Consider the following 27,707-nt stretch of genomic DNA (forward strand, 5'->3'; position numbering starts at 1 on the left):
TGGATCATCAGTATATATACACACAGAATGAATCATTCCAGACGTTTATTACTCTCTCCAACCTCAACCACAAAATTCTCTTCTGTGGTTGGCTCCTTATTGAAAAGAGCCTCTTCATCATCCGGAATGGGTCAAGAACGATGGATGAGTTCTTGTACTCAACCCAATCTCGGTTCTTCTACCAGTAGTAGTAGTAGTAGTAAACATCATCAAGGAACTAAACATTCCTCTACGCAGAGAGCCCAACCAAAAACCGTTACTCGTGGTATTTCACCTCATAATGAGAAGGATGAAAGTAATTTGACCAATTTCAATATTATTGAATCCACGTTGAGAGAAGGAGAACAATTTGCAAATGCCTTTTTCACTACGGAGCAAAAGAAGGAAATTGCCTCCATGTTGGATGATTTTGGTGTGGAGTATATTGAAGTGACAAGTCCTGCTAGCTCTCCACAATCGTTTAAGGATTGTCAAGAAATTTCTAAACTTGGTTTGAAGAAGACCAAAGTTTTGACTCATGTTCGGTGTCACATTGATGATGCCAAGAAGGCTGTTGAAGCAGGAGGTATGTTGTCTTGAAAATAATGTTATTGGATCACAAGTGGTGATGTTTTTATTTTTCAAAAATGGTATGACATTTGATTTGTTATAATAATATATTGGCGCTCGGTACTACTACTACTCGTCATTGATGTTTGCTCAAATATCTCAATGAATACAACACTCTCTTATGCAACACATCAATATGTGCAGTGGATGGCATTGACGTTGTTTTTGGAACAAGTTCCTACCTCCGTGAATTTTCACACGGAAAGGACATTCCTTACATTATTGAACAAGCTCAAAAGGTGATTACTTACATTAAGGAACAAGGAAAGGAGGTTCGATTCTCCAGTGAAGATTCTTTCCGTTCTGATTTGGTGGACTTGTTGCAAATTTATAGAGAAGTTGACAAGGTTGGTGTGAATCGAGTGGGTATTGCTGACACTGTAGGAGTTGCAAACCCAAGACAAGTTTACAAGTTGGTTAAAACTGTTCGTTCCATTGTTAATTGTGATATTGAATTCCATGGTCACAATGATGTAAGTAGTGAGTGATGTGAAGAATTCTTTACACATGCTGTTCATAACTTTAATGCTGTGGTCCAATGTGCATAATCATGATGATTGACTTGTGAACAACATAATGAAATAATGAATTACGAATTTTACAGACTGGTTGTGCCATTGCCAACTCATTCACTGCTCTCGAAGCTGGTTGTACACATATTGACACCTCCGTTCTTGGTATTGGTGAAAGAAACGGAATTACTCCATTGGGTGGTTTTGTAGCAAGAATGTACGCCATGGATCCAGAACATGTCAAGAGCAAGTATAATTTACCATTACTCAGAGATATTGAAAATTATGTGGCTGAAATTGTTGAAATTCAAGTTCCATTCAATAATTACATTACTGGTTTTTGTGCATTCACACACAAGGCTGGAATTCACGCCAAGGCCATTCTCAACAATCCAAGCACGTATGAAATTTTGAAACCAGAAGATTTTGGAATGACAAGATTTGTTCACATTGCTCACCGTTTGACTGGTTGGAACTCAATCAAGTACAGAGCTGACCAATTGGGCTTGAATCTCACTGATGACCAAGTTAAGGAAGTCACTAATAAGATTAAGGAATTGTCAGATGTTAAACAACAAACTCTCGATGACATTGATGGCTTGTTGAGACAATATCATCATCACGTTCATCACCAACATTAACCTCAACAACAACAACAACACATGTATTTATTGTAACACCCTCAATAACACTCCATATTTATTGACCATGTCAATGTTATGTGCTACACAATGTTGATTATTGATCGAAATCTGTGCTGGTAATGACTTGTTCCCATTCCTTCATTTCCTTGAGGACCTTTTCACACTTTCCCTGAATGAAAGGATAGGCATCGACACCAAATGGCAAGCGGAATGGAATTTCTCTTCCCTCAGCAACACCACTCTGAGTCAACACATCAATCAAACGATCTGCCAACTTCTTTGGATCTCCTCTTTGTTTTTGATTCACTTCATGGAAATTAAGTTCTTGATAATGCTTGTCATAATCTGAAATGGTTCTTTTCACATCCACCATATTTGTGGAGGACAATATATAGTTCAGTTCTAAAGTATCCAGGTTCGACAATCATGACCTTAATTCCAAGATGGCCCACTTCATCACGCAATGCTTCAGAAATACCCTCCAAAGCAAACTTGGTTGCACAATACAAGCCACCCAACTTGACACCTTCAAAACCACCGATGGATCCAATATTCACAATAATGCCACTCTTTCTTGACCGCATATGAGGTAAGAGAGCACGAGTAACATTCAACAATCCAAACACATTGGTATTGAACAAATTGAAAGTCTCTTCCGAACTCGTCTCTCAATGGTTCCATTCAAAACATAAGCTGCGTTATTAATCAAGATGTCAATTCTGCCGTACACTCCGATGGCTTGTTCCATCACAGATTTCAGAGTTTTTTCATCACTGTTAACATCTAATTGCAAAGTATGAGCACCCAATTGTTTCAAGTCTTCAATCTTTTGAATATTTCGAGCTGTTGCAATGACCTTCTCTTCGGGACCCTTCTTCAAGATGGATTTTACAAATTCACGTCCAAAGCCGGAAGAAGTGCCAATCACGAGCCAAACACGTTTCACGCTTGAATATTGGGACATTTGGGTATTCGTTGTTTTTTTGTTGTTGTTGAGGTCGGAAATTTGGCAGCCTCGGGTCGAAACTATTAATTGTTCTTCAAAATAAGCATTTTTTTAAAGGTAAAGTTTGTGCGATTTACAACAAGACGGAGCATTGAATTGTGAAAAATAATAATGTGCGAGTAAGGACTAATGTTTGGATTCAAGAGTCATAGAAAAGGGCAGTAAACACACTTTCTTGCCAAAAAGGAAAATTTATACAGCGAACGGGAATCGAACCCATGACCTTAAGCGTGTTAGGCTTACGATCTAACCAACTGATCTACCGCTGCTTACGAACAATTTGTTTTCATTTTTTAATTAATGATAACGGGCGCTGGCGCTGAATTCGGCTCACAATTTCTTTGTCCACAGCAATCAAATATCAAGCCAAGCTTGAGCAATAAAGAGTTTTTAATCGAGGAAGTGATAAATGTACACACATAAGGGCTTCAAAATTGATTTGACAAGTAAGAACAACGTTTCTCTCTGTTTGAACGAGATTCACATTTTCAAATTAGTTCTTCTTTGAATCCAACACAAAATTCTTGACTTGCTGCAGCATTTTGTCCGTTGCGTTCTTATCAATGGCACAATGAGGCTGCACCAAAACCGAAGAACTTGATCGCTCTTTACATTTAGTCAAGAATAATTTTGCCAAATAATCCGTACATTCCTTGACATCCTTCTCGTTTCCAGAAAATTCAGGGAAATACTTTTTAAAACTCTTCTTGTCGAGTTTCTTTTCGAACAAGTCACTCTTGTTTAACATGAGAATAAAAGGTACGCTCTGGAATAATTTGTTGTTCACTACTTTTTCAAACGTATCCAAAGATTCCTTCACACGCCAACATCCCTTCTCTTCATAGCAATCTTGATCATACTCGGCGAGAGATGTCATGAAAATTACGGCGTCAACTTCTGACATTAATTCAAGCCATTTTCTTCTCTCAGCACGTTGACCACCAACATCAACTAAACGGAATTTAATTCCTCCTTCCATGACAATCTCCACTTGATGAACACCGAGAGTTTTAACACGACAATGAAGAACATCGTCAACAGTTGGAGAATAATCTGGTTTTGCAATTCGGTCAATATGTGAATAGAGACTATTTCATTTTGTGTTATTTTCATTGAATTCAAAGAGAGTCGGATTGTCAGAGAAATAGATGGTCATGTCATAGGATTGTGTTATTATCACAGTTCATATAAAATGATCATAGTAATGTCATGATGACAAGTGTTGAGTGCATCCGATAATGAGTATAATTGAATAAAAAATAAATGAAATGTTACGACAATGATCAATTGTGGAATGATGGATCCATCATACGCACATTGATAGTTACATTTCAATGAAAAACTATTTTGTAAAAAATCACTTACTATTCAGCAGAGTCGAGAGCTTGGTCTCTGTTGTCGTAGGCATGCTTAATAGCGTCACAACCCCATAACTTTTTCAGTTTTTCGCGCAATTCATCGGTGATGGTTACGTTTTGATCTGGTAGCTCTAGAATTTCTTGTAAAATGTCATTTGTTTCATCATCAATTTCTGTATTCAATTCTTCCACAATGTTTATCAGGGTCTTCATGTCAGAAATGAGATTTCCATGGATAAGAGAAGCCCACATAGATCTTTCATGGTCTTTGATAATACCAACTCCATTAATGAGCTCGATTTGTTTAAACAAGGTTGATTTACCTATATGACAAGTGACAGGAGCATATTCCCATACAAAGAACCACCGTTGTATCAAACCAATCATCCATAGATGATCAAAGGAAGATAATGTCAAGAATGTCAACAATCATCATCACCACACAACATACCTGTTTCTCCTGTTCCCAACAAGAGCACACTCACTGAACTCTTCTTTTCGGCATTGGTTGTATTATTGTTATTGTTATTGTTGGATGTACCATTTTGTTGGCCCACTGATGTATTGTTTCCGTTGGTATTGTTATTATTTTGAGGTATCTTCTCATTCTCATCTTTGTCTTTCATGGATGAAAATATTCCTCCCATTTTCGTAATGTGTATTTGTTGTTATTGTTGTTGTTGTTGTTGTTTAAAAGAAGAATGTTTTGAATTCAAGATGATGCAGCTGTCAGCAAATTTCGTGTCGTGATTGAATTATAATGATGGCAAAGGATAACGGCGCAGATCGATACAGGAACGGAAACAGACAGCAAACTCTTCAAGAAGAGATGGAACAGAGTGTTGTTGTTATTGAAATATTTTTTTTTGTGTCTCTCTTGGGTATTGGAATTTGAAGTTTGGCTTCGAGTGAGAGATGGAGGTTTTGTGTTGATGGCGTTCGAGGAAGATAACAAGTTTGAACACTATTGTTGGTGATGGAAAACGTGAGTGTTATATAATTCGATGGTTGTGTTTAATTTTTTTAAAGATTGAAGTATTTAATGACAACTGACGCTTTGATTCAAAACGAAATTTAACACTTGACGAAATCTATTGAATGGTCGTTCGAACAAATCAGTTCTCTTACACGAATTTTTCGAGCTTGGAGATGAAATGACCGCAATGATCAAAACAAAACACTTTTAATTGTAAGGCTTATAGCCAGCAATCCTTTGAGATGCGAGGTTATTTACAATTTTACCACTCGATTTCATGTCACTGCTAGCTCCAACATTGCGACTCTCGTTCGTGTTGCTGTCCACAGCATCTTGATCGCCCTCCTCTGCTTTATCATTCTTATTGTTATAGGATTCCTCGAACCTGTTAATCAAGTCTTCCAAATCTCTACCCTTTTTTGACATATCTTCTCGAACAGATTGTCTAAAAGATTCGTCTTGTAGCAAGTTAGTCAAATCATTCAAGTTAAAATCATGGATGGAACGTTTGGTCTTTGTCGTTTGTTCTTGTCTTAGGAAATACTTTTGAGCGTGTGACTGAACTTGTTTAGGTGACTTGCCTTGTATCACGTTTGAAATACTCTTCCAATTGCCTCTTCCAAATAGATGAACACCTATTAAAAAGCGAATATGCTCATCACGAGTCCAGCCCTTTCTGAACCTGTAATTACCACTCTTAGTACTTTGCTGCTTCTTGGTGTTATCAAATTCCTCGTCTTCTTCATCGCCATCGTCCATGTTTGGATCTTCAGCAACCGTAGGTGCTACCTTCTGTGGTTGTTCTCTCTGAGGTTTATTGTAATAAGGTTGTGGTGGGGAAGTAGTTTTTGTGGATGAGGGCTTGTTTGATAGATTAGCTTTTGGAGTTGCAAGCACCGTAGGATGTGAGGATCTTGAAACATTCTGTGGATGCACCATTTGTGACTGATGCATTGGAGATGGATGCAAAGTTGCAGACGTGTTGCCAGAGGTCATGCCTCCGTAATAGGGTGGAGGTGATCTTTCATGATGAGGAGGAGGCAAATAAGGAGGAGGATAATATGGAGAATGTGCATGATAACTGTTTGGTGAATGTTCGTCTGAATAGTATGAGGATTGCGATTGGCTTATAGGATGATGCATGACTGCTCTTGAATGATTTTGGTGCAATTGTTGTGGTGGACCAAATGTTCGTTCTGTATGGGAGAGATGATTCTGAGTATTTTGAACAACTGTAGCACTATTCATGAATGGATCTTCATGGTATTGAGGTAAGTACATGCTTTTGGACTGTGGTGCGTGTGTATAATGAGAATTGTGGTAATGTTGTTGCTGTGAAGGAAGAGTAGTAGTTGGAGGAGGTTGATAATGATATCCATCGAGATACTCTCTTTGTGGTACATGGACCTGTTGCGAATGATGGAAGTCGTTTGTGGTCGCATGACTGGGTAAGTAGGGGGTCAGTCCTGGCAATTGACAAGTCGTATCTGATGAGCTCGTGTGGTGGTTTGACATGCGCCGTCTCGAGGCAACAGTAGTAGTGGTACAATGGGGAGTGTAGGGTGGAGGTTGAGTAGTCATTAGACTATCAATCGAAGGTAGCCGCTGTGCATGTATCATGCCGTTAGATTCGTCCGAGGTGTTATTGTTCGAAAAGATCTTGGAGGATGTCGAGATATTATTTTGATTTGGGCTTGGTGTGTTTGTAGAAACGAAACTCGGTTCTGGTAATACTGTTGTTGTAGATGGATTGGCGGTAGAGATAGGTGTTTGTTGTGGTGGTGATGATGATGACGATGGAAAGGATGACAATGGTTGTGGTGATGATGCTTTCTGATGTTGGTGTGAGTCATGAACGTCCAAAGACTCGTTGCTAATAGGTCTAAAGGATGATGAACTCGGTATGGTCGACAAGGTTGTGCTCATGTAATTGGGGATGGAAACAGAGTTCATTGTATTTGATGCTACTGTTGTTGGTATCTCTTTGCCACCGTAAGATACTGTCGTCGTGGTCAACACGCGAACAGGATGGGTCATTGTATTTGGTGATGATGAATGATGTTTGGTGATTTCTTCACGGACCAAATCTTGATGATGAGGCATGGATCTGGACATGTGCATGGTTGCTGCTGATGCTGATTCGTCATGATTCATGAGAGATGGCAAGGCTGATGATTGTCCATGAGATGGATGGTGATTGGGTTCGATACTCATGTTTGTTATTGTTGTTGACGAGAGCATATTTGGTTTGGAGTCAGCAGCTTGATATTGTCTGTAGGTTGTGTTGGGAGGAGAGGAGGTAGAAGTAACAACAGTACCGTTCTGATGCGAGCTTGTTAATAAATCTCTAATTGAAAGCATTTTCTTGTGTGTGTTTGGAAGATGCGTCTGTTCTTTGGTATGTTCTTGCGGCGCCTTGATGAGGAATCAAAAATATTGGTCAATGATGATGCTGATAGATGCTCTCTGACGACAATTGCTGATACTTGTCGCTCGCAGATGTAATCCAAGGCCTAGAAGATGTTTCGAGTGCGTACAATGGAGATCCTTGTTTTCGTTCTTGGGCTAATGAATCTGAATTCAAATTGAAATAGTGTGCACAAGGGAATGTTGGTGTGGTTCTTGCGAGTATTGAGACCTGTCTCTCTCTTTTTTAAATGATTTTGTCGGCACAATCTGGGAAGTATCTCTCACGATATGCATGCAACTCAAACAACACAGAAACGAAATGAGGCAACGACGAACTGTTTTTGATATGGTCGTTATTGATGCTGTGTCGATACGATTTTGCTTCAACAAACGGGATCAATTTGGTGATGGGTTTCGTTGCTTGTTTTGAAATGCTAGCCAATTTAAAAAGATTTGGAAGGAACAAGTGGCAAGATGCAACACAGATTCACTCCGAATTTGTTTTTTGGTAGTTGTTGTTGCTGTTCGATGAGATGAAGAAAGTGCTGAGTCGGGGAATCTTGCGTCGAATGTGATGGTACGTAAAAGCACAATCGTGTTGTTGTTCTGACGATGAAACAACGCAGTGCTTAAATGGTGTCGAAATGAGCGAAAGCCCTTGTTTCTGATTTTTTTTTAAAACGCCCTGATTTTTGATGCTTCTTTTTGATTCCTTCATCGTTACTTTTTTAGAAGACCTCCTACGCCAAAATCTGTAAGTTTTGATACAGGACGATGATGTAGTTCAAAATGTTGTTAGGGTGAGTGTATGATCCATATAATGATGGATCATCTCAACAGGCTAGGGGACTATGACGTTAAAGAAACAATAGAACAGTTAGTTTGACAATTCTCATTTTAGAAAGTGAACCTGACCGATATCACATGGCAAGACAGGAAGGAATCAAAAACTAAACGCTCCAACAAGAACCACTTCTAGCATCTACTACAGCTTCCCTTATTATTGAAATATAATTTCCGTTGAACCACAGACAGGCCCATCTTACTCTTCGCAAGTTATCCCGTTGTCGCCCTCCTCAATACTCTCAATATTGTATTTTTTAAGAAATCTTGTACTTCTCTCATCTCTCCGAATGATGAGAGAGAAAGCCATCACAGGCCATTGAGTCTTTCATTCATGCTGTTGCATCCTTTTCTAGGATTTATTTCTGCTCAAAGTAAATGCTTTATCCAATTAAGAGTTCATCAGTTCGCGAGAGCCATTCAGAAGAAAAAAAGCTTGTTTTCATCGCTTCGTAACTTCATCATCTATTGTAAATAACCTCATCGCTTCTTCGCTCTTTTCTTCTTTTTTAACGTCTACTTGTTGTTGAAGTAAAACGTAGAAACGGTGAATTCAAATCTCGAAAGTGTTTGATGTTTTTGGCATACTCTGAATCTACTTGTCTCTCTCAACAACCCTATTTTCCATAGAGCCTCAAACGAAAGCACCATTCTCACTGAAATACTTTCTTTATTGGTCGATATTAACGCTGTTTGTAGTTCCGTTGAGTTGTGATATTGTGTTTACTGCGACTTGAAAAAAATTCTTCACCCCGACAATTCGACAATTCAGCCTCACCTTTGATTCCAGAGATTCTGTTTCTACTTTTTTCAAAAACATCATCAATTCTAAAACCATCAACTCATATTTTCATCAAACTATATATACAACCATCATGGGCAATGTTATAAAATCCTTCTCTCCCGGAGATAGTGAGGATGTCAAGTTGGACTCGATGGGATCACCCAATAGTGGTGGACAACCACACTCATCATCAGGAAATTCAAAGAGCCACATTACCGTTTTGTTGCTGGGAGCAGGTGAATCAGGTTTGTATCATTTTTCTACAACACGTCTATTGACACGATCGTCTCTGGATGAATTGTGCTTGTTGGTCAACCGATCACAACGATGACCAATAATAATTACGATCGGTCCATATTCAATATAATCATCCAATGAATAATTACTATAATGTTATGATAATGTTGTATCATCATTGCGCTCAACAACAGGAAAATCTACATTGTTCAAGCAAATTCAATTTGCCCATGGCGTTGGTATTGCCAACGATGAGGAAAGGGCCGAGCTCAAGGAAATTGTACGACTCAATGTGATTGAAAATTCTCGGAATTTAATTGCTGCAACTCAATATTTGAATTGTCCAATTGAACAACCAGAAAATAGAGAAACAGCCAAGATTGTGGTAAATTCATTGACTACATCTGATTTGGATGATCCTAAATGGGCTAAAAAACTTCATGATCTTTGGAAAGATGGTGGTATTCAAAAAGCTTATGCGAATAGAGACCAATTCCAATTGTATGACTCAACCGAATAGTAAGTATGATTTCGCTAAAATCATCATGATGCGACCATTGATTCTATGAATTATATTCGTAAATTGCAATGTCATGATCCATAGTTTGTTTGACATTATTGACAGAATTTGTACAGAGAAATATGTCCCAACAGTGGTAGATGTGATTCGAACACGCACGAAAACGCTAGGCATTACAGACATGAAGTTTGATCTAGGAACAGGCAAGCTGTTGCGTTTAGTGGATGTTGGTGGCCAACGTAACGAAAGAAGAAAATGGATGGTAAGTGGTATCTTTGGGATGACAACAGTGCTCATGTCCTCAACTTGCCATTTTGCGAATCGGCGAAAACAATTTTGGAAATTACATGTGATATTTTGAAAATGGCTCTGTTTATTCTAAAAAAATTTAACTTCGCTCCCTATGAACAACAACAACAACAACTTGGCTTCACACTATTACTTCTATTACGACCATCGGTACACAACACTATTAATTCTTGTGAATGCACATTCTTCTTTATTCTGTCTCGCCCACAATTATACGACAACTACTACAGCATTTATTTTCTGATGTCGACGCTGTAGTATTCATGATATCCCTCTCAGAGTTTGATTTGAACTGCTATGAAGATACTGGATTTTGGCGAGTGAAAGAAAGTTTGAAAGTATTTAATGAAGTTGTAAATAACCCATTGTTCATGAAGATTCCATTTGTACTTGTGTTAAATAAGCGAGATTTATTCACACAAAAGATTACTCAAAAGAGTTTTACCAAATACTTTTCAAATTTCACTGGAGACGAGAAGAATCCTGCAGACTGTATCGAATACATGTCAAAACTCTTTATGAATGAAATCACTGAGCATTCACTCGACAGTGTGACTGTAAAAACTCTCTCAGCTATTGACTTTGAAAATACCAAACAAGTATTTGAGGAGGTGAAGCAATTTATATTGGAGCAACATAAGAATATTAATGAGTTGTAATTGAATGTAAACAAATATAATTTTAAATTTATCATGAACATTTGGATAATATGATGTTACAATATATTGTTATTTTCATATATGAATTTCTGTCATGAACCCTGACAATACTTGGTGTAAATGAATTAATTAAGGATATCTTTTAGACTAATATGCGTTCGTCCTTTCATTGGCCTTTTCCTCTCTGGATTGGGTGTCGATGATGCCTCATGAGTATTTGCAATAGCTTGTTGAAAAGAAGACTCCACTCCTTGACTTGGAGCAATGATTGAAAATGTTGAAACGCTTGAATTTCCGATTGGAACAGGAGTGGTTGAATTTGTAACAAGTGTTGCTGGATCGAAAGTGTTGTTACTATTCGTTCGTGTCCTATTGGCAAGATTTGAAACGATTGAAGGATGCTGTTGAATTTGTGGTTGTTGTTGTTGTTGTGGTGTCATGTTCCAAGTACTCGTCGAAAACAAAGTCGTATTCGAAATGGTCATTGAAATGGGTGACGAACGCGTTGGAGATTTCTTACTCGAAGAAGATCCTCCATTCGAATGAAGTGAACCATTCGAAGATGTTGTTGAACTTGAGGACATCTTACTGGGTGAAGAATTTCCACTCTTATTCGAATTGGATCGTTTTCTAAGGGTTGGAAAATTTACATTTTGAAAGGAAAATATTTGTCGTACCGATCGTTGTGGATGGGAACATGGAGGAGGAGGAGGAGGAGGAGGATTTGATCGTTCCATGGAGGCAGAACTTGTCATTGACGTATGATTCACCATGGATGAATAGTTTTCAGGACTTGCTTCATTCAAATTACAATATTGCATATGATTCGAAGCTTGGTCATGATAATAATTAAAGATTTGAATGGAAGAGTCCCCCATAGAGGAGGACGACCTCGATCGATTCGAGCTAGACACTCCTGTAGCATGACGATGATGGACGGTACCATCACGGAATTCCCATTGTACTGGGAATTGAACGATAGGATGCTCTTTTCGAGGTCGACCTCGTTTCCTCTTTTCAATACGTTGAGGAGATGGCTGTTGAATGGATGAACTGGGAGAAGAATCGCTCCGTTGTGAAATTGCACTAACAGCACCAGCACCATTACGACTGGGAGAACTTTGCCCTTTCGTTGTGTCGTTTGGAGTGACGCTCTTCATGGTTTGATCTTTGAACACGACAACGATAACGATTCGTTTTGTAAAAAAAACACTTTAGCACAATGAAATCCAAGTGTCGAGAGACAAGAGATAGGCTTATTCTTTTTGAGAATTGTGAAAATTTTTTGAATTATTGTTTGTTCAATAGGAACGAACGTTTTCATCGAAATACATTTTTGACACCTCATGACAGTGTTGGAGAGTTTCCATATTGAATGAACTTACTCAATGCTATCAGGCAATTTAGGTTTGGAAACATGTAACTGAATACTTTTTGAGAGTAATTTACTGAATGAGTTCAGTAAGAAAGTGGAATGAAAGGAACAGGTGTTGATTCCGAGTATTGACATTGATGCCAGTCCAAGTGATACGCAAGACCGAAATGGTGCATGTGGGTACCGATCGGGTAGTTGCTTGTTGTTGAATGGCACTCGCAGGGTGACTTGGCTGAAAATAGCTCACAGATCAGATGCCTTTCACAACTAGTTCAAAACTCCCTTACAAGTCCTATGTTATTGGAAGTCGATACCGTACGAACCAGTTCAGTGTTGGCATTTCAATGTCGTTGTCTGTAATGTAACCCTAGTCACGAATGGTGTACATGGAACGAGAGAGCTATACCGTTGGTTCAACTGGAGAACTTTCAAGAGTTTGGTTTCACTTTTGGAACTTGCTGCAAGTTGTCGAAAATTCAAACAGTCCTCTTCTTCTCAATTAAGAATATCCTTTATTGAAATGCCAGTTCTAGCAATTTTACTTCTTGGTGAAAGAGTTGGGGAGAGATTATTGTTTGGATCGTTTGTTGGAAAGGTTCCAGATGAAGGAATTGTAGAATTAGTTCCTTGTTGTTGTAAATTGGATTGAGTGGATGTCGAAGCAGCTTGTGACATGCTTGAAGTATACATTAAGAATTGTTGAGGCACTGGAAATTGAAATTGTTGCAATGATGGTAATTGTGTGTGTTGAGGCAGTGCATTTGTTGTTGGTGTTGGATACATGGAATAGGGTTGACTGCCTGTTCCATGATGATATTGAATGGATGGTTGACTACTATACTGAATGGAAACAGGAGTGGTTGGCGAAGGTGTCAATGCCATGGATGAGCTGTTGTTGTTTTGTACATTAAATTGTGGTTGTTGAGGAGGAATCATGATAGAATTTGGTGTTGAATTCGAGGAATTATTAATACAAGGAGATTGTTGGTTATATCTAGGAGAAGCTTGGTGTTGAGAGGAATGTTGAGATTGAGAGGTTGAAGAACGAGGTGAAGTTTGTTGAGAATTTGCAGAATTTGCTGCTGAGAAGGTATGAATGGGTGGAACATTCTTCATGGAAGGTTTCTGATAATTCATGTTATTCACCAAAGTGAGATCACCCAATGAAAAGGCTAAACTTCCATACTTTTTCTTTTTAGACTTCTTCTCAATTCCGTTGGCATTTCTTTGAGGTAGATCATTACTTCCGACGGAAGAAGTGTTGGAAGCCTTCTCCAAATCCGCATCATCCAATCTCCAATGAATATAGGCTGATTGTTGAGTGGAGGGCTGAGCTTGAAAGGACGTGGTTGTACTAGCAGCAGCAGCCGTTGAGGATTGTGTTGAAAAACCGGGAGCACTGTTCTTCTTATTTTTTTTCAAACTGTTTCCTCCTGTACAGCTCGTCATGATCGGTAATGCATGTACAGCAGTATTGGAATGCATCAGGTTGTTCAATCCGTTCGTGGGAGTTGTGTTCACATGCTGACATGCTGTTGCTGCTGTTGAAGAAGTGTGTTGGTTGTTATTGTTACCATTTCGTTGATTCTTCTTCTTGTTGTTTCTTTGACTGTTGCTAGACACAGCAGAGGATGATACAACTTTGAATTCAAAAAAGGGAGAAGTCGAATGGGGTGGCATGTGGAACGATGAAGAGTAATGATGATGGCGAGTGGTTACAAGGACGGAACTTGTGTCTTGCTGATGTTGCTGCATGTGATTGAACTAATCGACCAATGCTAAAAAGGAAATGCGCAAAATGTGTGAATGATGTCTTTTGGCACTAAATACTCTCGCACAGATCAAAGCACACTTTGGAAACAACAAATCGATTGGGGTTGTGGTGATGTTCGTGTGTTTGGGTTGTGTACACTGTTCTCTCTCTACTTAAAGTGTAAGAGTGATGGTTGGTTTGTTTTTTTTTGTGTGGTTTGGCCAATGGGAACACGAGTGTGTGTGATAGGAGTGAATTTGCAGCTATTCAAACATTGAGCTCTCTACAATCAAGAAGTACAATCGCCCATACATCATTCACCAGAAAAAAACACTTTCTCAATGTAGTATATTATCTCCACAAGAAACATCAACAGGTGACGTTTTCTCTGTGATTTGTTCTCTGTGACAGTAGTTGTTCATCCCGAATGTGTTTTGAATACACTATCAGAGTCTAGTAAAGGCAACACGAAGGCATTTCAAGAAATGACATACAAAAACATTTGATTTGTGAGATTTTATAAAAATGTGAAACGAAAATGCATTTGACTCGGTAAAGACAATTTCGTTGTGACAAGTGACAAGTTTTGATTTTAGATATTTGGCTTGTCTTTTTAAACAAGTATCAGAAAGTTATCTGTTTAGCAATCGTTTTAAATTAAAGAATTGCTTGCACTTTTTCGACTTCATGTTCAAATGGAACAAGTGCAAATCACTTATATGTTGAACAATGAAGTTATTTGGAAAAGTGAATGGATGGTTCGAACAGATGAAGAGCTCGAGTTAATAATTGTTCTCTCCAACAATTTCTCATGCACTCTACTAGTATACTTGAACCATCATACAACTCAACACCCTCTCTCATTGCACTGCGTTGTGAACTCTGATCTATTCCATGTGTTGTATGAGCCACTACAATATTTTTGCATGAAAGAATGGTCCTGAATGGATTTAAGGAATTGTTAACATTCAGCAATCTCCTTTCCAGATTGGATCTTGATATCTCTGCATTCTAGTCGGTGTACATCAACACAGTCGTATGGCTGATTTGGCCCTAATAATGATAACTTGGAAATAATTTGGGTTGCCTCCACTTTGTCGGGAGATGATTTACAATTCCATCATTTGCAAAAAATGACCTCATCGCGTCATCTTCCAACCTCCTTTCATCAACAACATGTAGCTCCTTCTACTAAGGGAGCAACTAGTACTCATCAGAATATCATGTTCTTGATTGCTTTATCCGTTCTAATATTGATATTTATGCTTTGGTTTGTCTTGTCCTTCTTTTCAAAGTCGTCTTGAGTGCGCAATTTGTCCAACGACGAGAGTATATGTTGAAGGTCCATTATACCATTCCGATGCGGACTATCCAAGACTGCAATGCATCAACAAAATCAAGTAATGATCGATGAATATGCACTGTTCCAAGTGCAAGGCTCTTTTAATTATTGCCTTAGTATAATAACAATAAATTAGACGTGCTAATTGAGCATCTCAGGTTTGCTGCTTGTTGAAGTTGTTGAAGGCAAAGTACGTCCGTCCTCATTCCTTAAATGATAAAACTCGAGGAAGCACTCAGTTTGGAGGCTTTTGAGAGTTGTTTCAACTTGGCTTGTTTGATTGCTTGTTCCAAATCTGTGAGCCATTGATTCTTCAATTCACTACTTCCAAACGTCAATACCATGGTTAATTTGGTTTCTTTTTGTCTGAGTTTGTACTTGCTTGTGAGTTTTTCGAAAAGACTTGTGGATCGTTTTCGAGCAGAATCGAGTGAGGTGGTTGAGTTCGATGGAATATTATCTGTCGATTTGCTATGTTTTCGAGCTGAAAAAAGTCCACTCATGGTGACAAGGTGCGACGCGGAAAGAGTGTCTGTACTGATTGCAGAGGGCGAGTGAGAACCTTTCAAATCACTCTCAGATGCCACTGATGTAAGTTTGGAGCCTACGGTGAAGGAAATTTCAATCGTGTTGGAGGAACCTCCAGAAATGAATGCATCTTCCAAGCGAACATGCTTCTTTTCAACCTTAATTGCTTTGTGAACTTTTGGACTGGTTTGTTCTTGTGACTCCTTTTTCTTCTTCCAGAATGAAGAACTTCTTTTCAAGGGTTCGTCTTGCGAGTGGGTTTCTCCTTGGGAGCCACCATTTGGATTTGTGGTGTTATCAGATGAAATTTGCTTGTCAACTATCTTAGTTTTTTCAATGAGAACTAAAACATTACTGAAGAGGTATGCTCTTTGAGATTTTTTGTTCTTTTTCGGGGATGTGCTCTCCTCCTTACTTATGGATATTTCAACATCTCCCTCACGCACCAGTAAATTATCCTCAACCACAGCGCCACTTTGAGTTAATGAACAACCTAATTGTTCATACAGATCAAAAAGTTGTGTTAACATTCTCACTTTCACTCTGTTATTGGTCAACTTGATGCTAATGTTTTGCTGATTGGCCATGTCAATCACCATTTCCAAAGATTTGGTTAATGGAAAGAAATCAGGATGATCCTCTTCTGTGGTTTTCAGTAAATTCTCAATTAACAATTTGTATCTGACAATTCTTTGAACTGGACAAACTAAAAAGCTGTGGATTTCAAGGTTACGGGAACGAGGATGCGATTTTCTCTTTTTAATCCATCGATCAAATTCCTTGTTTTGAGCTCGCACTTGTCTAATCTTGTTCATTGCGTTTTCGTAACTCTCCAAATAATTGTCATATAATCTAAAGTATGGAATACTCTTAATGAAAATGTCTCCAATGATCATGTTATACATTCGAGGTAAGATGGCAGTATTGTCTTCATCATTGCTGTAAAGAGCAAATCGTTCTTCTAATTTAACAAGAAATCCCTTATTGAATGTAATAATTGAAAAGAGATTCTTTGGAAACATTTCTTGAGCGTCTTCTTTAGATACAATCCGATTATCGTCGTGTGAATTTGGATTGTGCTTGTTCTTGTTGAATAACTTGTCTACAAAGGACAGCTTTCTCTTGAGTGGCTGTTGTGCCTCATCCGTGTGGCCTTTCGATTTCCTTTTAGATGCTGGTTGTTCCGTACCTTTGATATACCTGTTCTCAACCAGAGGTATATAATACATCTCCCAAAGATCAATTAAAAACTCTAAGTATCTTCGTTCACTGTGTAGAATTTCCATAAGGTTGTTGATTCTCTCTTTCATTTGCTTGACATTAATGCTCTTTCTTTCAGGTAAAGTTACGGAAATTTGATTTACGCTCTTGCGTTCTTCAGGAAGTGGTGGTCTTGATGGCATGTCAGGGAATGGAATCTTTTTTCGTTTGGTTGATAATCGTTTTTGTTCTTCTCCATTTCGCAAGAGTGGATGGCGTGTCGTAAGCTTTCTTGGTAGTGGCGTTCCTCTAGCAGTCTTGGGTGTTTTCATCTGTTCCTCATACAATTTATAATCGTCTGAAAGCTGGAACCTCTTAAATGGATCAAGTAAATTCATCTTTACAAGTTGGAGTATTGGATCAAAAACATCAGTGGAAATATTTTCCTTCACGTTACCATTTTCCATGACGAGATTTTTCACAGATTCCACTTGCTTACTGTTAATATTCAAGGAGTGAATTCCAAAAGGATCTATGAACGTGTTAAAAATATGTTGGGAGGTGTTGCGAATAAGAGTGGTGTCTTTGAGTTGTTTAAATGCACATACTGCTTCATAAAAGTCGATAGATTCCACGCTAAATTCTGATTTACAAAATATCTTAAATGATTTACGAATATTCTCATTGTTGAGAACAGAGACGAGATTTTCAGAGTCATTAGCAGGGCTTGGAACTGAAGGAGAGCTCATTGGATCAGAAGTAGTGGACCTCGAAGAAAAAAATTGAACTTCTTTTTCGAACGCTATAGGTTGGTTAGCAATTGTTGGAAGTGGTGAAATTGCAAGATTTAGCTTTGGAATTTTTGGTTTCGTTTCTTCATTTGGTGGTGAGTCTGGAGTTGTGGTCGATGTGACATGAGGAAGATTGAGGTCTTGAATAAAGCTCAGCTTGGGTTGGTTAGAAGTGGGAGTTGTGATGTGAATTGCCAATGGAACATTGTCGTTTGACGTGTTGACCGAGAGGTCTGTGGAGGTATCTTCTAAGATGTGGTCAACGGTTAGCTTTGGAAGAGGTGATTCCTCTCCATCCTCATCTGCTGTTTCCACAGTCAGTTGTGTTGGTGTTGCAAATTCTCGATCTGACAGACATGGAGAGTAATCCAAACTGCTATCGTTCATGGTCGTAGCTGAAGATGGTGAAGTGGGTTGATTTGAACTTGCTACCGAGAGCAGTTTTGGAGAATTGGGGTCTGCAAAACCTGATGTGTGAGAATGATAGAATGAGTGATCGGTCAATAATGACTCATCCTCATCAGAATCATACTCTGCATAAGTTCTATCAGTAGCACTGTTGTTGTTGAAGGTCATAGTTGACATATGGGTCTTAAATCGGTTATGATAGGCTAATTCTGTCAGATCGGTCAGTGGTTGTGAATCGTCTTGATAATCGTCGTCAAAAAGACTGCTGGAAAAATAGTCTCCAGCGTCTATTGAGACAGTTTCCACAGGTTTCTTTGCAGTTTCGGATTCATCATGAAATTGTTGTGCACCTCGTTTTGTTAACTGCACTTTCAACAACTTGAGAATATCTGGTCGCTTTTTAAACATGTACAAAATTTTTCCAACCTCAGATTGAAGGAAAGAATTGTGTTCTAAATTAATAAATTTAAAGCCTTTCCACTTTTTCAACAGATCTGAAGCAGACACAGTTGGAAAAGTCATTAACTGGTTGTGTGAAAGATCTAAACTCTCTAATTTGTGATTGCTGATAAGCTCAAAGATTTCTCCTGATATGTTCAGCAGTTGATTATGACTTAAATTCAAGTACTGCAGTTCTTGGAAGGAGCTGCTAAAAACGTCATATTCTTCATCGTCAGGAATATATTCGAAATATTCAAATCTATTCTTGCTTAAATCGAGATGAGTCAAAGTATGTGACAATGGAATAAGGTTCTCAGAAAGTATACGATTGGCATCGAAAAATCTGTTACTACTCAAATTTAGCTTTTTGACATTTTTAAACTTTTCACAGAACCACTCAGGAAGAGTGACTAACAAGTTTCCAGACAAATCAAGTTCTGTAATGTGGTCACACTCGAATGGAATATTTGGAAGGCTTTCAATGCATAGCCCTGACAGGTCCAATAAGTTCGACTTGTTATTCAGACGATCTCTAATGAGTTGAACAATTTTTTTCGATCCACCAAAACCAGAGTCCATGTTCTTTGAAAAATCATAAATGTCAACTTTTGGAGTCATTGCACTTTCAACTTTCGTTGACAAAGAAACAGCTTTTGGGGCTTCAACGTTCAAGTTTGGAGAGTCAGACGAGTCCAACTCATCTGAATCCTCTTCTTCATCAAAGAGCTTGTTCATAGTATCTAACATTGAAGTAATAGATATGGGAGCAACCTCTAGATTGGTGTTAGGAATGTATAACAAAGAGTTTTTTCTCCATAAATAACCTCTTACAACTCCTTGAATCAACAGTATTTGTTTTCCAATAGTATCTCTATTTCTTCTTGCTGTTAGTCCTCTGATAGTCGATTGAATAAAAGGAGTGATTGTCTTGTGATGTTCATGCTCTTCTTTCCTGGAAAGTAGTCGTTTTCGAGCAACTGCACAAGAAATGAGAGCTTGTAGAGCGAGTAGCTTATGCATTGAGGTGTGGCATCTATTACGTGTTAATACAGATTCAACAACACTTTGTAGCAAATCAGTTTTTTCTTTGAGATCCTTGAATATTTTGATTGTTTGTGCGCTTCTGATACGTGACTGAATTAAAACAATTTTCTGCAGAGTAATGTGTTTAAGGCGCTTTTCCAAAGCCGTTCTTGAGAGCGATTGAATCTGTTCGATGGAAAGTAACGCTTTTTGTCGTCGAGAGGAGGCTAAACATTGTTGCATCATAGCTTGTCCCAGTACTAGTCTTTCCACGTTTCGATAAAATTCATTTTGCAGTCGTATTCTAGCTGAAATAGCTGATAACACTTGCGAAATATTGTTGACTGACATGAAAGACTCTCTCACAACGGTTCCACGTAATAACGCTTGAATGACTTGTATGCTTTCGGTAGATTGGAAGAATGTAGCTCTGCAAGAGCGACCTTGTATTGTCGCATTCACGATTGTTGCAGTTCTCTCTCGAATGGCATGTTGGCATGATCTTCGAGCTAAAAATGATCTTACTACTGCTTGCATTTGTAAAACATGTGCCTTATTGTTTTTCAAAAGTTGTTGAATTTGCAACGAGAAAGCCACGCGCTGTACCATTCTAATTGCTTCCATTGATTTGATCTTTTGTGAGATGCAATCCCATGATCGACACAGAGATTGTATGGTCAATATCCTCTCAAGCTCAAGCTTCATGTTTTTCGCCTCTATGTATCTCTTTGATTGAGACACCAACATATTGCATGCAGCTAGTTTTTCTTTTGATATCTTTCTAGTAGCAGCTCCATGACAAAACGTAGTCGCTTGTGAAATGACCTTTAAAGAGTTTGCAAGCTTGTTTCTTTCGAAGAAAGATCTTATGATTGATTGCAAAATCAGCAACGAATTAATATCGTTTGATCTATAATGTTGACAGGTCCTGCTTCGAAACCATGACTGCAACCTTAATGAGAATTCACATAGTTGAATTATTCGATGTCTGGCTGAACTGCCATGAAGAGCAGCCTGTATGGTTGTAAGGCTTCGAGTTAGAGTAGATGCTCGTTCTTTTTCAACATGTCTTCGAATGCGTGCTTGATATGTTTGAATATGGAATAGATCTTGGGTTAATTTCTTTCGGAAGGAAAAGCCTCGATAAGCGCTTTGGGTTGAAAGAACTGCCGAATGTAGGGCTTCCCTTTTTAGCCTCGTCAGATGTCCAAATATTGCTGATTGAATTATGGGAATTAAACGAGTTCTTGAACTATAAAAAAATGTCTTGCCTAAAGAAGCCTTACAAACTGCTTGCAGAAATTCAATCTTTTTTACGTCATGAATTTTCTTTTCTTGAGCCACCAAGGATTTGCCTAATGCAGTAATAATGGATATTTTTGAAGGTAGCAACATTAAGTTTTGTCTGGTTAAATGCCCATGCATGGATGCTTGTATTCTGGGTAAAACACTGGTGACAAGCTGTTTCTTGTCGTCACATATCAATTTTCGTTTTGCGTTGCATTGAAGTAACGAAAGTGTGGCAATGACTTTCGATAAATATCTTGTTGAGTGGTGTTGTCTGTACAAGCTTTGTATATTTACAGCAAGAGCAGTTTTCCTCTTAATAACTTGTCGGTTCATGTGAGCAACCATGAACTGAAACATTATTTCAACCCCCAGCTTGAATTGTAAAAGTTTTTTTCTTTCCAATTCACCTCTAATTTTTGATTCTATCCATTGAATATTATCCATGTCATGTGAGAGTGCAGCACGAACACGAGATGCCTTTTGCAAAGACTGGAGTTTTTGTGCAGTACTTTGCAAATTGTTGAAATGTGTTCGTGTGTACCAAGTTTGGATGAGTAAAGTATCTTTTCGTAATGCCAAAAAGTTGCATCTGATTCTGTTCATTCTGTATGTACATTGTAAAACAGATGCTTGTTCTACCATCTTGAAGAAGGCTGTTTTCGCTTTTTTCGATTCCAACAGAGCCATTATATTTTCAACAACAACAAGTCGTTGTTGCTCTTTACAATCCACATCTTCCAAATGATTGTCATCATTAACCAATATTTCTAATAGATTCAGCTGAGACAAATCCTGTTCGGAACGAGTTTGAATAATGTGGATACAAGCCTCATCTGACTCATCACCTTGTGGCAGAAGAGATCTCTCTATCGCAATAGTTCCGACTTCTTCCTTCTCCAGAAAGTATTGATTTGAGATGATACTATCCTTTTGTTCCGATACCTCATCATTATAAACAGGTGTACATTCAATGAGAGATCCCTCTTGCAGAGTTGACTCGTTCGAATTTTTTTCCTGATTTGGACGAGTGAGTGGTTGTTGTTGAATTTCGGAAACTGTTGAGTCAATGATGATTATGGAACTTGAAGAATATTTCTGATTATTGTTGTTGTTATCAAGTAAGACCCGAGAGAGTCCCACCACAAAGAGATGTAAATAAAAAAACAAAATTAAATCAAACATTTGTATCTCACTAATTTGTTGCAAAAAGTCAAAAGTTCTTATGGACCTCTGATGATCATCATGAAAAGAAGATGATGTTCGTGTCTGTTGTCCGGGGTCAAGCCAACACTTTCAACACTTGCGCTTGTTCAGACTTTTTTAAAAACTTTTGATCGTGGTGCTTGACAAGTGAAAGGGCACTGTCTGGGAAAAGAGATGAGTTACCACACAAATCCGAGTGGGCAGCTCGAAAAGTTACAAGACAACCCACGACTAAAAGAGAAACACATATCAACGAACATGTACAGTTGACAAAGATTGTTCATAACATACAAGAACTGTTTTTGTTTTTATTGTCCTTGTGGACAGGCTATGAAATTCAAAATTTAGGGTTACGGAAAAACATGTTTAAGGGTGTTCAAGGTGCTGACAACAACAACTTTTTTTCCTCAGCTATTAATTCAGAAATCTACTGGTTCACTAATTTGGAAGTCGTTGGTGTTATCATGAAACCTCCCTTCAGGAACAAAGCTGCAATTCAAAAAAATGATCCACAGACCCTCGTCCTCTCGTACTATTCTATCTGCTTGCTTGTGTCTTGTTTCACTTCTCTGTATCCACTTGTTGTTTTTCACACATGACAACAACAACAACCATTCAGTCCTTGCCAACTTTCATCAATTCATTCCAGATAACGGAATTTGGGAACAATATTATTTTCATTTGAAACGTGACTGTTCAGATCCACCTCTCGCAGTTACTTTGGATCGAATGAATTATTGTGGATATATTTATGGTGATTATTGCATTACGAGTTGCACTCAAAAAACCAAAACATTGAAATACCATTGTGATCCAACTTGTAGTGATTGTGAATATGACTCCCTCGAAAAGGCAAGCTATGGAACTTGTGAAGTTGTTGAAGACAACCAAGATCTCAATGAAATTGTGAAATCAAGACTAAGATTGTCCACGAGTCAACAACGAGGTGGAAATTATAAATATCAGGCCATTCGTTCCGTATGTGGACCTGTTGATTTGGCCTATTTCACTAAAATGGTCCCATCCATGTTGTGGAACGTGTTTTTTGATTCAAGAAATGGCACATCCTCTACTAGTATTACAATTCCCTTGTCCACAACTAGTGCAGGCAATAAGGTGGAAGAAAGAAAATGTTTGAAATCTCTTGGTGCTCGTGGAGAAGTGATTAATATGTGCAACAATATGGATGGAACGGAATGGAGAAATATTGTATGCAATTCTACATATTCCACGAGAACAAATTATAATCAAGCTCAATGTAGTGGTGGTGTGAAATTTCAATATTCTGTGAAATTGAATGAGTGCAATGAAAAGTTTGGAATGTTCATTTGTGATGAAAAGAATTAAATCTATTTTTCACCTTGTTAAGGATTATTCATTTCCCAATTTTCTTGTCAATTACTCCAAGTTCTCTTCGTCGTCATTGGCTTCATCATTGTCATTACTAGTTTTTCTTGTTGTCAAGTGTTTGCAATGTTCTTCCAAAATCGTTTGAACAGAGCCCATTCCAAAAAGTTCACATAATCCATTCAATGTGTAAACTTGTTCCTTCTTTCCTTGATTCATCATTCTGAAATCATCCAAATTCATCCGAGTCGAAGTATTACCTTGAATACATGGATAGGAAGGAGGTGGAGCAGAATACGAATTTGTTTCTGCATTCCACATATGCGACCGATCGGAACTGAAAGTTTCTAAATATTCTCTCGCTGGAACGATTCTGAACTGTTAAATTCAAACAAATAGAGGTCAATGATTTGAGCTTAATATGAACTTACAAGTAAATCATTAATCATTGAAATTAATCTTTTAGGAGGATTTGGCAGAAGATATGTGACAAGCCATGATCGAAACACATAGTTCGAGAAGGAGGTTGGAAACGGAAGACGTGTGTCAAAGTCATAAACTGTTGATGAAGAATTGGAACCTTTGTGAATAAGAATGACATGATAATCTATTAAATGTTAAATTATTTTCAGACCATCATGTAATAGCGGTTGAGATCTTACCCCAAACAATCAACTCTCCATTATCCTTTTGATACCACATGGGCAGTACGCTTTTTTCCGATGAAAGAAATATAGCATAACAATTATCCAATTCCAACGGATTTTCTGTTTTCATCCTTTCACATAATTTCCAAATATTTTCCTCACAATAACAATGTGTGTAGATGCATTGTGTTTTCTTGTCTTGAAGAGCGAGAGGATCGAGAGAAACCACTTGTTGCATTTTTTTTTGAATAGTTATTCAATAAAAAATTGAATTTTGGTCGTTGTTTGCCAAGACAGCCATTATCGCTTTTTATCGGATTTGAAATAGCTTCTCATACAATGATGTTGATGTTTTACAATCGATTTAAGAGTATTGAGCGTCTGATGATCTTCCTCGCTTTGACATTGCAGCTTGCAAATATAATAGAGAGCTTGATACTTTCGTAAAATAGATAACACTTCCATATTGTTGGAAAATTCTTTAAAGACATCTTCCAGCTCTATAACAAGTGAAACATCCACACGCTTGGTAGATGAGTTCGTTGAGTCAAACTCATATGTAGGATCAAATAAATACATGATACAATTTTCAATATCCTTCTTTTCATGAATAATATAATATGAAAGGATGAGATAAAAAAGTTTAGCTTTTTGAGCATTGTTCACTGCTGACCTTCCAGCAATTTCCAGCCCTTTCTTAAATCTGGTCTTATTTTCAGGGAGGAGTGTCCACTGAGAATGCAAATATAATAGAACTTCGTCACAAAGGTGTCGCATAGAATCCTGAGCTTTAACTTTGATTTCATCAAATCGTTCCCTCATGCTGTTAAGTTTTGAATCTATAGGATTGTCAAATGTTTTGTCTAGCTCCTCAGCTGATATAGTTTTCTTTGGCTCTTCTTTTTTTGGAGGTGTGTCTTCAATTTCTGTAAGACTACAACTTGGAATTGAAATAACTTCCGTATCCGAAGTTGGTTTTGATGGCTTGGCAGGTGTTTTGGATGTTGTGGACGATGATGACGAGGAAGAATCGACTAATTGTCGAGGGACAGATGCCGTCGGCAGTGCACACTCAATATACTCATCGTTAGAATTAACTGGAGTGGTGGTTTTGGTAATCTTTGGTTTTTTTGCTGGAGTAGCATCGATTTGTTTGGTGGTTCCATTTTCTTCCTCACTGTCTGAACTCAAGGTTGTATCGTTTGATTTTTGCAACATGCTTGATAATCCTAATTTAGGATGTTTCAATTCTTCAGGAAGATCATATCTTTTAGAGGAAGCTGATGTATCTTCGTCGTCGTCATCATTTTCGCTTAGTTCTTGAGTATTGTTCATATTAATTGACGGCCGTTTCTCGCCTTGTTTTTTACTAGATTTTAGTAAATCATCGAATTTGTTTGTAGGGCTTCTATGATAATGTATTGCAACACTACTAGTAGACTCTTTGTCCGATTCCGTTTTGTCAGGCGTAGATTTAAGTGGCGAATTAAATTCATCATTATTTTCGTCTTCATCATCTTCCACGTCCACAATATATGGAGCATTATCTTTAACCCCTTTCAGAATTTCCTGCTCTCTACTTCTTTGGGATCGGGTTTTTGGAGGCATGTTGTTGATGATAATATTTTCAAAATTTTATAATAATTAGGTCTTTAATCTTGGAGAGAATATAAATACTTTGGAAGATGCAATAATTATTTTAATAATAATTGAATCAAAGAATAGTTGATGAGTGTGCGTTCGTTGTTGATGATACAATTCACTCCAAACAAGGCATTTTTTTTTTGAAATCCTCTTTTCATTCAACCAATCATGCACTTGATGGCACTTTGAGGTTCCTTTTGAACAAGCAAAAGAAAACTGTACGAGAGTCGATTCTTTCCCCTTCAGCAAACACTATCACACAGTGATGTAAAGATAGGTGCTCATCATCAATCAACAATTTCCAAGTTCCTTTATCTGCCCATAAAAAAATGCTTCCCTTCTCTCCTGGTGATCCAGAAGACACCAAAAGGCATACCGGCAAGGGTTCGCATCATCAGACTTCGGAAATGGCCTCTTTTATGGAACCACTTCTTGAGAGAAGGACAACCACTCCTTCTACACCCAATCCACCTTCTTCTTCTCAATTCTCTAGTTCTGAAATTGATCATCATCATCATTCATACGGACATAGCTCTTGGAAAAGTATTCCATCGGAAGTGGTTCATTTCATGATGGAGTTTCTCGATGATGAGAGTTTATTAAGAGTTGTCATGCCATTATCGAGACATTTTGAGGATTATTCGGTGGATTTGATATATAGGCGAAATATTGAGAGAGGATATGGGTTATTGAACTTTATTTATACGTACAAGACAATTGCACAAATAACACCACCGCCATCATCATTGATCACCTCTACCACACAAAGTATTCATTCAAGTTTGGAGACGGATGACGAAAATTCGCTGTTTTCGACAGAAATGTTTGACAAGTTGTATGGAAACACTGTTCTCAAATGTATTGATCTTCATGATTATTGCAATCATGTGTGTGGCTTGATAATTCCATTGTTGAACCAATATACACGACAGAGAGAGGAACACATGCGACTCTTTGCTACTCCAAAGAAGATCAAAAAATCCAAATTACTTTCCCCAACCAGCTCAAACACTGATGAAGAACCATCCGTCGTTTCAGGAACTCCAAATGGTAGTTGTATCACACCACCCACACCTTCTCCTTTTGATAATAGCAATCCTGAATCAATTTGTAATCTTGACTTGTTCAAGGTTGGTGAAAAACATTTTCGAATTAACAAATCAAATAGCCAAAAAGGTCTTTCCAAATGCACAGGTATTAAGAGATTATCAGTGAGTGATACAGAGGGTAAAAAACTCCTGTTTCACAAAAGATATTTTCAATTATTAACATTCCTCAATTTAATAATTTCTATTGATTATTTGAAAACATGGCAATCATCGCTCATGAACGACTTGAGTATGTTTCGAAGAATATCCTCAAAAAAGAGTATATTATTATCAAGAGAGGCTAGAAAGCTAGAAGATGACGCGTTTTTATTTTGCAGAGAATTGTTTTATTGTTGTAAGAGATTGAAAGCCTTACGACATGTTTCACATTATCGTAAAAAACTGTAAGTGGAAATTTGTGACACGCTTTTCTGATCGTGGAATTAAATGAACCATATCTCAGAAAGGCACTTATTGTACAAATAACAGAAATTGAAAAGCCCAACAAGCATGGGTTTTGGCCTGAAGAAAAAAAGGCATTCATGATGCTACTGAGTATATTTGATAACTTGAGATCTGAACATCCATACAGCAAGAAGTTATCACGAAAGATTGTTGATTTTTATAACAAAAATCTCATACAGACGGAGGAAGGCCAAACACGCATTGAGCTGTACGAATCTACAACATTTAACATCAAATTCTTTTTGGAGAGATGCTGTTCCAATATTAAGAAAGAGCTGGAAAAGAAATAGATTTAG

The 27,707-nt window shown here is 37.9% G+C and overlaps 13 protein-coding genes across 13 annotated transcripts; 4 read left to right on the plus strand and 9 right to left on the minus strand.

The window, feature by feature from the left end:
* Positions 1 to 27: 27 nt before the first annotated feature.
* Positions 28 to 1,762, plus strand: C9374_004807 (uncharacterized protein; the record flags this gene model as incomplete). The annotated part of the gene is made up of 3 exons (XM_044694487.1): positions 28 to 565; positions 754 to 1,082; positions 1,214 to 1,762. 3 exons carry the CDS (start codon positions 28 to 30, stop codon positions 1,760 to 1,762), a joined length of 1,416 nt encoding a protein of 471 aa, XP_044548519.1.
* A 97-nt stretch (positions 1,763 to 1,859) lies between these two features.
* C9374_004808 (uncharacterized protein) lies at positions 1,860 to 2,349 on the minus strand (the record flags this gene model as incomplete). Its single annotated transcript, XM_044694488.1, has 2 exons — positions 1,860 to 2,167; positions 2,244 to 2,349. 2 exons carry the CDS (start codon positions 2,347 to 2,349, stop codon positions 1,860 to 1,862), a joined length of 414 nt encoding a protein of 137 aa, XP_044548520.1.
* A 26-nt stretch (positions 2,350 to 2,375) lies between these two features.
* C9374_004809 (uncharacterized protein) lies at positions 2,376 to 2,729 on the minus strand (the record flags this gene model as incomplete). The annotated part of the gene is made up of 1 exon (XM_044694489.1): positions 2,376 to 2,729. The coding sequence occupies one exon, from the start codon at positions 2,727 to 2,729 to the stop codon at positions 2,376 to 2,378; it is 354 nt and encodes a 117-aa protein (XP_044548521.1).
* Positions 2,730 to 3,264: 535 nt separating this feature from the next.
* Positions 3,265 to 4,776, minus strand: C9374_004810 (uncharacterized protein; the record flags this gene model as incomplete). Its single annotated transcript, XM_044694491.1, has 3 exons — positions 3,265 to 3,859; positions 4,137 to 4,452; positions 4,581 to 4,776. 3 exons carry the CDS (start codon positions 4,774 to 4,776, stop codon positions 3,265 to 3,267), a joined length of 1,107 nt encoding a protein of 368 aa, XP_044548522.1.
* A 536-nt stretch (positions 4,777 to 5,312) lies between these two features.
* C9374_004811 (uncharacterized protein) lies at positions 5,313 to 7,466 on the minus strand (the record flags this gene model as incomplete). The annotated part of the gene is made up of 1 exon (XM_044694492.1): positions 5,313 to 7,466. One exon carries the CDS (start codon positions 7,464 to 7,466, stop codon positions 5,313 to 5,315), a length of 2,154 nt encoding a protein of 717 aa, XP_044548523.1.
* Positions 7,467 to 9,232: 1,766 nt separating this feature from the next.
* C9374_004812 (uncharacterized protein) lies at positions 9,233 to 10,866 on the plus strand (the record flags this gene model as incomplete). Its single annotated transcript, XM_044694493.1, has 4 exons — positions 9,233 to 9,386; positions 9,573 to 9,897; positions 9,983 to 10,160; positions 10,438 to 10,866. The coding sequence occupies 4 exons, from the start codon at positions 9,233 to 9,235 to the stop codon at positions 10,864 to 10,866; spliced, it is 1,086 nt and encodes a 361-aa protein (XP_044548524.1).
* A 125-nt stretch (positions 10,867 to 10,991) lies between these two features.
* C9374_004813 (uncharacterized protein) lies at positions 10,992 to 12,026 on the minus strand (the record flags this gene model as incomplete). Its single annotated transcript, XM_044694494.1, has 1 exon — positions 10,992 to 12,026. The coding sequence occupies one exon, from the start codon at positions 12,024 to 12,026 to the stop codon at positions 10,992 to 10,994; it is 1,035 nt and encodes a 344-aa protein (XP_044548525.1).
* A 710-nt stretch (positions 12,027 to 12,736) lies between these two features.
* C9374_004814 (uncharacterized protein) lies at positions 12,737 to 13,921 on the minus strand (the record flags this gene model as incomplete). Its single annotated transcript, XM_044694495.1, has 1 exon — positions 12,737 to 13,921. The coding sequence occupies one exon, from the start codon at positions 13,919 to 13,921 to the stop codon at positions 12,737 to 12,739; it is 1,185 nt and encodes a 394-aa protein (XP_044548526.1).
* A 1,624-nt stretch (positions 13,922 to 15,545) lies between these two features.
* On the minus strand, positions 15,546 to 22,199 carry C9374_004815 (uncharacterized protein; the record flags this gene model as incomplete). The annotated part of the gene is made up of 1 exon (XM_044694496.1): positions 15,546 to 22,199. One exon carries the CDS (start codon positions 22,197 to 22,199, stop codon positions 15,546 to 15,548), a length of 6,654 nt encoding a protein of 2,217 aa, XP_044548527.1.
* A 525-nt stretch (positions 22,200 to 22,724) lies between these two features.
* Positions 22,725 to 23,567, plus strand: C9374_004816 (uncharacterized protein; the record flags this gene model as incomplete). Its single annotated transcript, XM_044694497.1, has 1 exon — positions 22,725 to 23,567. The coding sequence occupies one exon, from the start codon at positions 22,725 to 22,727 to the stop codon at positions 23,565 to 23,567; it is 843 nt and encodes a 280-aa protein (XP_044548528.1).
* Positions 23,568 to 23,618: 51 nt separating this feature from the next.
* Positions 23,619 to 24,452, minus strand: C9374_004817 (uncharacterized protein; the record flags this gene model as incomplete). Its single annotated transcript, XM_044694498.1, has 3 exons — positions 23,619 to 23,945; positions 23,999 to 24,174; positions 24,230 to 24,452. The coding sequence occupies 3 exons, from the start codon at positions 24,450 to 24,452 to the stop codon at positions 23,619 to 23,621; spliced, it is 726 nt and encodes a 241-aa protein (XP_044548529.1).
* Positions 24,453 to 24,514: 62 nt separating this feature from the next.
* Positions 24,515 to 25,822, minus strand: C9374_004818 (uncharacterized protein; the record flags this gene model as incomplete). The annotated part of the gene is made up of 1 exon (XM_044694499.1): positions 24,515 to 25,822. One exon carries the CDS (start codon positions 25,820 to 25,822, stop codon positions 24,515 to 24,517), a length of 1,308 nt encoding a protein of 435 aa, XP_044548530.1.
* A 365-nt stretch (positions 25,823 to 26,187) lies between these two features.
* On the plus strand, positions 26,188 to 27,701 carry C9374_004819 (uncharacterized protein; the record flags this gene model as incomplete). The annotated part of the gene is made up of 2 exons (XM_044694500.1): positions 26,188 to 27,350; positions 27,410 to 27,701. 2 exons carry the CDS (start codon positions 26,188 to 26,190, stop codon positions 27,699 to 27,701), a joined length of 1,455 nt encoding a protein of 484 aa, XP_044548531.1.
* Positions 27,702 to 27,707: the final 6 nt, after the last annotated feature.

This window comes from Naegleria lovaniensis (genome assembly GCF_003324165.1).
Source record: "Naegleria lovaniensis strain ATCC 30569 chromosome Unknown tig022, whole genome shotgun sequence".
NCBI classification, from domain to species: domain Eukaryota; phylum Heterolobosea; class Eutetramitea; order Acrasida; family Naegleriidae; genus Naegleria; species Naegleria lovaniensis.